Genomic DNA, 12,198 nt, shown 5'->3' on the forward strand with positions numbered 1-12,198 from the left:
TTCACCCACCCCACCCAGAAAGACCTGTACTGGTCCAAATGGCACGCATCTCGTGTGTGGCATCTTTCTTTCTCTTTCTGAGTAAGTGTCATTATTCTGCATGTTTCTCTTGTCACTGGGGCTGTTGGGGCATGGAACAGGACAGTTCGGTCTCAACACGAAAAACCTGGCCACATGTCTCTGGTGTTGGCACTGATTCCTGACTCTTGTCTGTGATGCCAGGTTTTTGCTGGCTCTGCCTTCCCTGTGTCTTGCTGGGCTAGCCCATCCCAGAGGTAGTAAGGGGTTTAGCTCCCCAGACAGAGACATGAGCTTAAGGTTTGCCTGATGTCAGAGCTTGACAAGGTAAGTGTGCCTTGGGGATGGAAGGAAAGGTCAGGGAAGCACTTAGTAGTTTGAGGCTCAGCTGAAAGAAGGTTCTGGGCTTCACCTGGGCTGAAGTGGGAATTGACTGGTGAGAGACTGAGATGGGGCAGGGACATTCATTTGGCTTTGCTGAGAAGTGTGTGCAGGGGCCTGAGCCAGCCTGGGGGCATTTGTGCATGCTAGAACACGGGGGTATGGGGAGGGGTGTGGGAAATTTGAAGGTAAATGGGAGAACGGATGAACTGGGAGGGGAATGACATGGTTCCAGAGCAGCGCAAGGTACTGTGGGAGCAGGTACTGTTTTGTGCTGGGGGCACCTTCACCATCCGGTAAAGTCTGTACACCCCATCTCAGAATAATTTCTTAAGTGCATAAAATAAATTCAAAGGATTATAGGGGGAATCAGTCATACTGAAATGCAGGTATCAAAATATTTTTAAATAGTTGGTGATGTAGTCATTTATTTGTTTCTTTACACATTCTGTAACAATCTGCAGATGGTCTATTAACCACCCAATTCAAAGCAGTAATGAATGTGAACAACATTTCAAGATATCTGCAGCAAGTGTAATGTGATGTGAAAATATTTATGGTGTGTTTCTACATTCGTGACTGAAGGAAATACTAAATTTCCAGGAGGATCAGTGAAGATACAAGTATAGGGTTTTTCCCCCCCGCCCAGGTTTATGGACCCTTTAATCCCCTGTGTGGACCAGGCTGAGAGCTGCTTTACGGACGGGACTGAGTGAGAGCAGAGGTTTGAATGACTGGAGCACAGGGGAACTAGAGCAGATTATAGCTGGCGTGACCAGGGCTGTGGCTAAGCACAAAAAGTGTGCAGCACTCAGCTAAGGACATGCCTAATAGATACTGGCTTGAGCTCAGCTGGGCTCGTGATGCAAGGGACATTGGGTAGTGTGAGGTGAGGGTCGGATGGGGGCTGGATGGGATGAGAGGGGGCCTGTGAAAAAAATCATTAGGACTACGTGCTGGGTGATCGGTGCCCACTGGACTGGCCTGGGAGGTGTTGATGGCTAGTGGGGGCAGGCTCTTGGGGACTGTTGGCAAATGTGTTCCTCTTTGTGCTGGTCAGTTGTCTGAATGAGATGCTCTCATTGCAGGGGTGCCCAACTTTTTGCTTCTCTGGGCCACACTGGGAGAAGAGTTGTCTTGGGCACACATTAAATAGACCAATACTAATGAAAACTGAGGAGCAAAAAAAAAAGGTTTTAGGTAAATTTACAATTTTGTGTTGGGCTGCATTCATAGCCATCCTGGGCCACATGCAACCTGCTGAGTATAGGTTGGACACCCCTGCTGGTGCACACACTTTGCCAGTTTGGGGTGTGTGTTTGGCTTGTGTGTAGGGGGAAGCTGGGCTCATATTGGGCAAGTCAGACACTTGCAAATTCTCCCTCTGTCTCTGTCTCTGTCTGTCTGTCTGTCTCTCTCTCTGAGCAGGCTGGAAGTTCTGGAGGCAAGAAAGTAGTAACCACAGATCAAAAAGTTAAAAAATACTGGCATCTTTTCTTTAACCCATTTAAACAATGGCCTACACTGGGTTATATACAGGGTCTGGCAGAAATAATGCCTGCTTAAGTGTGGTTGGTAGGGTAATAATACAGGTGTAATCACGTATAGTTTCAATTTGAACATTTCGCCTAAAATGTCACAGGGCGAGCTTAAGTGTGATATTGTCCTGTTACAGAATTACATGCTTATGATTTTGTAATAAAAGCCTTTGTAATAAAAAAGGGGCATTATTTTTGTGCTGGACTGTATATTTCTTTCTTCTAAATTCTGACTCACCCTCACCGCTAATTTTGTAGAGAACCACAGTTTTTGTGCGAAGAGCTCATAAATCAGGAAGTAACTTGAAAAAACTTTGGAAGCCTGCTGTCAGTCATCACAAATATTGAGGGGGGATGAAGGAAATGAGGTGATGACAAATTGATCAATTGCATTGTTTAGCAAATATATGCTTTGCCCTAATTTATTTATGTTTTTGGTAAATACGAAGACCGATTAATCCTGTTGTATCGTGCTAGATGAGGTCAATGTCACAGGTGAGTGAGCTCCTGGATCTAGCCCTTAGTTTTGCATACTTGACCTGTCACCCCTCTCCCTACGTAGATGCCCTACAAACAACAGCCAGGAACATGGGAGGGTTCTGGGGCGGGAATATTGGTTGTCTTACTGACACTGTATTCATGAAAAAAATCCACTCAGTTATGGATGGAAGCTCTCCCAGCCTCCACGCACATAGGTTTTTGGATATGTAAAGAAAGGAATGGTATGTTCTCCAGGTAGAGTTTCTGTGAGGTGGAATCATTTGACGTTGCTGTTTTCGTTGATCAGAAATGGTCAGACATGAGCCATTTTATGTGGTTCAACCTAATAGCTTCCCTTCAAAGAATACTGGAATGGCAAATTTGGCAATTCCAGGGACAGTTTTGAAAAAGCCAGTACCATCAAGGAATTCTTCACGTTTCAGGTGTAGGAGTCCGATGTGGTATGTGGGCACCGAGCTGTGTGCCCATTGGTCGGTGAGACCAGGAGCTGCTCTGCAAGGGCATCTAACAGCTCCATTAAAAGAGAAATAAATGCGACAGCCCTCCGAGGCATCTCACTCTTTAGGAGCAGGAAAGCACGGGCTGCACATCCCACAGAGAATCTATTTGTTACCAAGTGCTCCCGCGTACGACTGCAATGCAAAGACATTCGAATTGACATCTTCATTCCCTCCGACCTCAAAAATACCTGTGAAACCTCTACACGATGTCTTTTGCTTTTCTGGGAAAGCGGTACCATCCCAGTCGTGTTCTAGACCTCGCACCTCTACTAGGAACTTACTCCATCCATCACCCTTTCTCCGTCGCCATCCGTCTCTCAATGGCACCTGCATCCGGCCCAGCCCTCCCTGCTGCTCCCTACCCAGCAACTCTTTCCGGCTGCCATCTTACTCTTCTTCTTCTCTTCTCCGTGAACCTTCTTGAAGGACCATGTTTTTCTGTGTATAATGTGCACTTTTTGCCCAAATTTTTGAGGTAAAAATAAGGATGGGCATTATACATAGGAATTAGTACTGAAACCTGGGTGTGCATTATATATACATGGCAAAATCCGGTAGTTCACACTTCCTCCATTGGCTGCTGACCATTGAAATCTGCTGCTTCTGCTTGACTGGAATTCCTTCTACAAAGGTCTCCACGGACACCCTCATCGTGACACTGAAAGGCTTTGCTTTCCCTTTCGACTCCTCAGCCTCAGCAGCATTCTGCAGGGCTGAAAGCCCTTCCGTGTTGGAACGATTTGTCTCCTTTGATTCCCAAGTCACTGTCCTGGCTGCCCTTTCATCTCCCCATCTCTTCCTTCAATAGGTTTTGCTTCTCATCCAACCCCCTAAATAAAGAGATTTTCTAGTAGTCTCCCTTCAGCCCTCTTATATTCCCTGACGCTTCCCAATATTACTATGTAACCAGCTTAGTTTGCATCTCTAGCCCAGAACTCTCCCTAGTTACGAACAAGCATTTACACGAAGGCGTGAGGAACCACGGAGACAGCCAGAGATTTGGCATTTGCAACTCTAGCTTCAACTGTGGCTCGAATGTTTGCAAGTTTTGACATTGCTAAATATGGAACTACCATAGAGTTCTTGAAAGGATGAAAATATACATCTTTTCAAAGGGTAGAAGACTTTAAAGCACCAATATACATGTTTAAATATTCCCAAATATTTGCTGGCTGTCTTTTCTGTTTATTCCATGAATGATCCAATTTAGTATTTCTGAGACTAATTGCATTATCATCTTCCTCATGTTTGAACACAGGACAGTAACTTTTCCTGATATCCTTATTTCTGTTACACAGGACCATTTTCCTCCCAGTCGCCCTCACAGAACCAGGGTATTACCTTGTTTTTCTTCCTACCTTCCATCCTTCGTTTCACTCGACCACCTGTAGGAACCCAAGGCACTGAAAAAATAGATTCTATCACCACAGTGGCTTCGATTGTGTTGGTCAAAAAGTTCGATGGGTTTTTTCTGTAAGGGGGCTCTAGTAGTGCTTAGGTGTCTTTGACTTCATTTGAAACAATTTCGTTAGATTGTATTGTGACAGCTGTCGTATCAGTGTGCATTTTTTAAAAAAAACATCAAGATTGGTGAGTGTTTGTGTAGCCATTTTAATACTGAAGATGGAAGAAAATACATAACATTTTCAGCCTACTTTGCTTTATTATTTCAAGAAAGGTAAAAACACAACTGAAATGCAAAAAAAAAAAGATTTATGCAGTATATGGAGAAGGTGCTGTGACTGATGGAATACATCAAAAGTGGTTTGTGAAGTTCCATGCTAGAGATTTCTCGCTGGGTAATGCTCCACACTCGGGTGGACCAGTTGAAGTTGATAATGATCAAACTGAGACATTAATTGAGAACAATCAACATTCTACCATGCAGGAGATAATTGACATACTCAAAATATCCAAATTAATAAAGTTACTGGTGAAAGTGAAAAATGTCTCAGTTATTTTACAGAAAAAAACTAAACAGACTTTTTGGCCAATTCAACACATCTCAGTCCCCTTCTTGCCATTCCCATCGCCTTAGTCACGTCTCTCCTGGGCTACAGTCATTACCTCCTGTCTGTTTCCAGTTTCCCTCATCCTACACCCAACTGTCAGGGTAATTTTCCTGAGACCCTTCAAACGCTTCCAGTGGACTTCCCATGGCCTAGTCAATCAAGTTCAAGCATTTAATTATGAAAGTCAAGTCCTCTGTGTTTTGAACGCAAATGTCCTACCTAGTCTTACCTCCTTCTATTAATTAATCTTCATGGGGCCCGTCCCCTAATTGAACTGATTACTCCCTATTTCCTTTAACAAGTCTTTTGATTCCCACTTGTTCGGTCTCTTCGTGAAGTCTTGTTACCTAAGAGGCCCTGACTCCCCACTTAAACTGTCACAGTCTTTTCAGTTCCCTAAAGTCCGGTTCAAACACTGTCTCTTTCATGAACCTGATCTATTTCCCTCCTCAAAAAATATAATCTCTTCTTTCTTCAAATTCCTAAAGGCATTTTTATCATATTTCTCTATTAGGCTACTTGACCAAATTATAAAATGTATAAGTCAGAGATGATCTCAAACTCATCTTTGTATCTTGGCTCCTGAAGCATCAAAAATAATCTTAGTGGTTTAATAAATATTTGTTGAATTGGCAAATAAAGCAGGAGAAAAGGAAGTGCTAGTTTTCACAATAAAATGTTCTCAATGCGGTATACCCATCTCTCTGAAAAGTCATGCAAAACGTTGGTGTTTCCTAGCTACCAAAAATAACATGGTGGAAACACGCCCCGATAGAAACAGGTTAGTAGTACCTCAGAAACCATATCTTTTAAAGACATTTTTATTGTGAAATATAACACAAAAGATAAGTTAGTAAAACAGAGATGTGCAGTTGAACAAATAAGTAAAAAGTAAAACCTGTGTAATGCCTGCCCAGGTCAAGAAATGGATAGAACGTTGCCAGGACTCTGAAGCCCCCACCACCCTGCTATGTACCCCTTTCAGATTGCAGCCCTTCATCCCACGCAGCGTCACTTTTCTGACTCGTGGTAACCACTTCCTAGCTTTCTTTTCTCTTTAATTTTCTGAACATGGGTATGCAGAGAAAATGTTTCCGTTAGCAGTGAAACAGTGCCAGAATATTACGTGCAGTGAAGCCTCGGTTCAGGAACCTCGGTGCTTGAGTACTGGTTAAGAAAGAACTCAAAGCCAAGACTCAAACTGTAAGAGAAAGTTTATTCGGGAAGTCACAGAGGTAGAAGTGAGCTGTAGGGAAAATGGGCTTGGGAAGCAAGTTAGAGAGACAAAAGAAGGGCCCTTGGAACTTGGGGGGTGGTGGGGGGGCAGCAAGGGAGGAGAGAGAGAGCCAGAGCACCACTGGGTCCTGCAACCTAAGGGCTTTTAGAGATGGGGATCTTAGAGGAGGTCCCAGAGAAGGTCCTCACTAGAATAGTCATCCGCTCCCCAGGTGTGTCCTTTCGGCACCAGGGCAGGGGTTCATTAGTCAACGTAGCCGGTCCTGAGGTCAGCCATGGTGTTGCCCTGCCTGGCCTTCCTGCTTTTCTGGGCCTGGAGCTGAAACACAGCCCAGGTCTCGATGTTACCTCTAGGGCTTAACGCTTGAGGAAGCGGTCATGCAAGGGCTTTTGTAGGTGGCTATTTTTTGGTCCTCTTGTCTTTCCTCTGAGGAGGGCTACCATCTGACTGGCGATATGAAAGTTCAGCTGATACAACAGATCAGCTGCAAGACCAGCAATACCATAAGGGAGGAAAGGTCACCCTGCGGGCAAGGTCCCGCCCCACAGTTGTGCGTGGCTAGGCACCCAGGGCTTTCCACCCTGGTGACCTTTCAGTACCTGGCCCATCATTCCTACCCTGCTCATACCTGTTTAACTTCCCAGCACATTATCATTTAGTAACGGTTTCTCCTTTAAATCTAACACATGAGATGTGTCCGAAAGGGAAACATTCCATAGTGGTCCCAGCTAAAAATTTGGGGTAAGGGAAGAACTAAAATAAATTCGTATTCCAGATCCTGCTGGACTTGACCATCATCTTTATGAAGCTTTTCAGTAAAGCTGTGGTGGCTCTTTTAAAAATGACAAAACAGAAATCACTCGTTAGTATAGAAAGGAAGTACCGCTATCTCTCCAGATGCTAATTTTAGCTGACATTACATCAGATGTGGCCAAGAGCTTCAAATAGTTCCAACCAACCCACAGACGAAAGCATCGTCCCCTGGGCAGCACCGGACACTTTTGCTCACTTCTGTGAGTACCTAAGATGCTGAGGCTTAAAGAAGTACCTGCTGAGCTTCCCCAAAAACTGATGGAAAGGGGAATCATCATACATCGCATTTACTTTAAAATAAGTGCATTTGGATAAGCAGATATGTGTCGTAGTAGGGACCATGTTACATGGATGAAGCTGGACTTGTTTTTAAGAGACTAGAGATTACAATGGAAGTTAAAGTTATAAAAGAACAATGAACTCATCAAGCCATCCTTCTGCTCCTTGGCCTGAAGAAAGTGTTGAACGTTTGGGTTGATTATAGTTAATAACCCGCGATCTCATTTTCTAGAATTGTAACACAGGGAGAAGGGTAGCCCATTGGGAACTGGGGCACTAATCTATTTTTATTCCTCTTTCCTTCTCCCACTTGCAAGCTAAGCTCAGCATTGGCCAGAGACAAGTAACAGTTCAGAAAGGACCGCTGTTTAGAGCTGAAGGCTACCCCATCAGCATCGGCTGCACTGTCACTGGCCACCAGGGACCTTCGGAGCAGCATTTCCAGTGGTCTGTTTACCTGCCGACAGCTCCGCACCAGGAAATCCAGATCATCAGCACCAAAGATGCCGCCTTCTCTTATGCGAAGTATGCCGGGCGGGTGCAGAGCAGGGAAATCTATGTGGAGAGAGTCCAGGGCAACTCGGTCCTGCTGCACATCTCAAAGCTCCAGGTGAAGGATGCTGGGGAATACGAGTGTCACACCCCGAACACCGATCAAATATACTACGGGACTTACAGTGCGAAGATTACTCTCAATGGTAAGCCATTTGCCCTCCTCTGCTAGCCCGCCCGAGGGAGACTCCCCATCCTCGCAATACCTGGCGATGTGACATGGCTTCATACCGTGCTGTTTGCTTTGGCGTAAGATCCCATGTTTCCCTCCGGGTAGTTTGGAGATTTGTCACAAGGAGGTATTTTGTATTTTCCAACATTCTCAATTTTCCCAATGGACATTGCCATGAAGATTGAGATAGGGCATGGTCTTCCCAAGGCCATGTCCTCGGCTATCCATAGATTTGTAATCACAACAAAGCTTTGAGATTTCTCACCATGTTGTGTCTCCTCTTGGAAGCAGAACTTTCACTTGATAAGAGCCCATATTGATGTGACAGGTGGTAAGTCATTAACTTGGAAATGCTTCTTTTCAAACTATTGTTCTCTAGCATATTTACCTGAAAGGGGAGGGTAACAGTTCTTCAGTTACCATCTTGGCCCCCACCTGTAATATCTTACCACTCCCTTTTCAGCCTAGCAAACTCCTACGTATACTTCAGAACCCAGTTTAAATAGTACCTCTGCTGTGGAACCTGTCCTGACTGTCATGGGCAGTATTCCAATCTTTGTTTCCTCTTGATGCCCTACGCACACCACTATTACTAGCACTCACCCATTTATGTGGTGACTTATGTGGTGAATGACTCTCATACCTCACCCTGAGCTCCAGGAGAAGGCAATCTTTATCTCAGCTCTTTGCACAGGGGCTGGCACTGAGTGTATGCTCAGTAAATATTCCCTAATTGAGTATAAGCATTGCCTTCCCCCAAGCTCAGGTTGTGTGACTTCCTACAGAGAATGATAAGGTTGTAGGACAGTTATTGAAACTTTTGGCCCTAGCTGGTGTAGCTCAGTGGATTGAGCTCAGGCCTATGAACCAAAGGGTCCCCAGTTCAATTCCCAGTCAGGGCACATGCCTAGGCCAGGTCCCCGGTATGGGGCATGTGAGAGGCAACCACACACTGATGTTTCTATCTCTCTCTTTCTCCTTCCCTTCCCCTCTCTCTAAAAATAAATAAATAAAGTCTTTGAAAAAACTTTTGTAAGGGTTGCATTTTGGCTCTGAATGGAAGATAATAACAGATTGTCTCAGAGTTTTATTTTATAAAGGCCCAAGGAAGTGATGTGACTTGCTCCAGTTCATATAGTCAAATAGAGACAGATTTAGGGTCAGAATTTAGGTCTTCTAGCTCCCAGGATTTTTCCCCTTTAAAAACTCTGTGTCCAAGTAGCAAAATGGGTTACAGCCCATGCTAAAAGTTTAAAGTTGGGGTAAGTACATCAGTGAGCCATCAGCTTTGCTGCGTTCCATCAGCCAATGTACACAGATGCCAACCCTTATGTTGGCAATAGGGAACACGGGGCTACTGGAAAAGAACCTCAAAGCGTGTATTTAGAGGTGAAGGGTCAGGGCAGCATCTCCATCTAAGGAGGCCAGATGTGGGGTCAACCAAGTCTCATCATTTCTCCTCTTCTAGTGATTCCAGACACCCTCTCTGCCACCATGAGTCCCCAGACCCTCAGCAAGGAGGAAGGTGAGCCACTGGAACTTACCTGTGAGGTAGCCAAAGCCACCGCTCAGCACACCCACCTGTCTGTCACCTGGTACCTGATGCAGGATGGACAAAGTCCAGCCACCAAGATTATTTCCCTCTCCAGAGATTTTATGTTGGTGCCCGGCCCCTTGTACGCAGAGAGGTTCAAAGTCGGCGACGTGCGGCTCGACAGGCTCGGGGCCACTACCTTCCGGCTGTCCGTGGGGAGCCTGAGGCCCTCAGATCAGGGCCAGCTCTTCTGTGAGGCGACCGAATGGATTCAAGACCCGGACGACACCTGGACTGCCATCGCGAGAAAGCGAACAGATCCAACCACTCTGAGGATCCAGCCGGCAGGTAACGGTCTCTGAAAATTCATTGATAGGCTGGTAGTGGTTACTTAAAGGGGATCACTTTCTGTTTTTGTCCGGTCTTTTGTTGAATCTGAAAAAAAATTGTTTAGGAAGCTTGAGTAAGTTTTCCTTTTGATATCCAGGAAGCATAAGTAAAAGAAAGACATTAAGGTTTTTTAGAAGTTGTTTATGCTATTACAATTGTCCTGATTTTTCCCCTTGTGTCCCCTTCCCCCAGACCCACCTTCCCACAGTCAGTCCCCGCACTGTTGTCCACGTCCATGGCTGGTACGTGTAAGATGTGCGGGTTTTGGCTCTATCCACAGGAGGGTTTGTGGGGGCTAAGATCTGTCGAGTGGTTCAGCAGGTCCTACAAGACATGCTGTACGCTCCGCCCAAGGCCACCCCACCGCTGAGGGTGGAGCCGGCCTTTGAGAACAGCTGTGTCCCGCAGACAGCTGGACCTCAGAACAACTGTAGTTTCCAGTGTAAAGCCTCGTCCCAGTCAGTGGTGGGATTTCCTTTCACCCGACCCATTTTCAACTTGGAATGGTGTCCCTCTTCATGACCCATTGGCATTGTCATCAAAATTTGGCTGTAATTCCAGGTCTTTCTACACAGGCTTTGGTGCAATAAGAGGTCACTAAAGCCATTTATATGTGTGCTGACAGCAGTGATCCAATGGACAACCTTTGAAGTCTTTCCCTCCCCTCCCCTCCCCTCCCTCCCCTCCCTCCCTCCCCCCCCTCCCCTCCCCTCCCCTCCCCTCCTCTTCTCCTCTCTTCTCTTCTCTTTTCTTTCTGCAAGAGTCTTATTCTATCCCATTAACAATCATCCTGTTGGTGCCTTGGCCAGTGTGGCTCAGTTGGTTAGAACATCATCCCATAACCGAAAAGTTGTGAGTTCAGTTTCCAGTCAGATCGTATATTTAGGTGGCAGGTTTGACCACCTCCAGCCTCCCACCCCTGTCCAGGGGTGGACCATCTCCTCTTCAGGCACGTATGAGAGGCAACCAATCAATGCATCTCTTGCACATTGATGTTTCTCTCTCCCCTTCCTTTCTTTCTAAAAAGCAATGAAAAACTTTCCCTAAATAAGAGTAAAAAAAAAAATGTCCTATTGGCCTTAAGTGTCCAGCTTACAGTCAGTGAGCCCTATGGGAACATATCAATGTGCTTTTTTCCCCTCTCTCTTTGGGAACAATTAATTTAAATGTAAAACAGTCTGTATTTATCTTTAATTATTTTGGCAAGTACAAATTATATGTGTATATATAAGGTGTACAACATAATGTTTTAACATATGTGTGCATTGTGAAGTGATTACCACAGTCAAGCTAATTAACATACTCACCCCCTCAGAGTTACTGTGTGTGTGTGTGTGTGTGTGTGTGTGCATGCATGCGGTGAGAACGCTTAAGATCAACTCCTTCAGCAGACTTCTTTTTTTGATATATTTACTGATTATGCTATTACAGTTGACCTAGTATTTTCCCCTTTGCCCCCCTCTACCTGGTACCCCCCTTCCCTCCAGCAATCCTCCCCTTAATTTATATCCATGGGTTGTACATATATGTTCTTTGGCATCTCCATTTCCTATACTATTCTTTACCTCCCCCTGTCTATTTTGTACCCACCATTTATGCTTCTTATTCTCTGTACCTTTTCCGCCATTCCTCCTCTTCACCCTCCCAGCTGACAACCCTCCGAATGATCTCCTACCTATGATTCTGTTCCTGTTCTGGTTGTTTGCATGTTGTGTTGTTTTTTTTTAAGATTCAATTGTTGATACTTGTGAACTTGTTCCCATTTAAATGTTCATAGTTTTGATCTTCTTTTTCTTAAATAAGTCCCTTTAACATTTCATTTAATAATGGATTGGTGATGATGAACTCCTTTTGCTTTACCTTATCTGAGAAGCACTTTGTCTGCCCTTCCATTCTAAATGAGAGCTCTGCTGGGGAGAGTGATCTTCAGCTGTAGATCCTTGCTTTTCATCACTTTGCATACTTCTTGACAGTCCCTTCTTGCCTGCAAGGTTTCTCTTGAGAAATTAGCTGATGGGCTTATAGGAACTCCTTTGTAGGTAACTGTCTCCTTTTCTCTTGCTGCTTTTAAGATTCTCTCTTTATCTTTCACATTCGGTATTTTAATTATGATGTGTCTTTGATGTGGTTCTCTTTGCAGTCAACTTATTTGGGACTTTCTTTGCTCCCATGTCTATTTCCTTCACAAAATTAGGGAAGTTTTCTTTCATCGTTTTTTCAAATATGTTTTCAGTTTCTTCCTCTTTCTCTTTTCCTTCTGGCTCCCTGTGA

The 12,198-nt window shown here is 44.8% G+C and overlaps 1 protein-coding gene across 1 annotated transcript in view; it reads left to right on the forward strand.

Moving 5' to 3' along the window:
• The window catches only part of CD101 (CD101 molecule), a 36,277-nt gene continuing 24,079 nt past the window's right edge, over window positions 1-12,198 (forward strand). Inside the window, exons 1-3 of the mRNA XM_037038891.1 lie at window positions 1-81; window positions 7,597-7,977; window positions 9,472-9,885. Of these exons, the coding sequence (XP_036894786.1) occupies window positions 39-81; window positions 7,597-7,977; window positions 9,472-9,885 (838 nt within the window). The 5' untranslated portion in view covers window positions 1-38. The remainder of the gene's footprint in view (window positions 82-7,596; window positions 7,978-9,471; window positions 9,886-12,198) is intronic.

Source organism: Sturnira hondurensis, unplaced genomic scaffold (genome assembly GCF_014824575.4).
Source record: "Sturnira hondurensis isolate 20B ecotype Veracruz unplaced genomic scaffold, ASM1482457v3 Scaffold0024822, whole genome shotgun sequence".
Lineage (NCBI taxonomy): Eukaryota > Metazoa > Chordata > Mammalia > Chiroptera > Phyllostomidae > Sturnira > Sturnira hondurensis.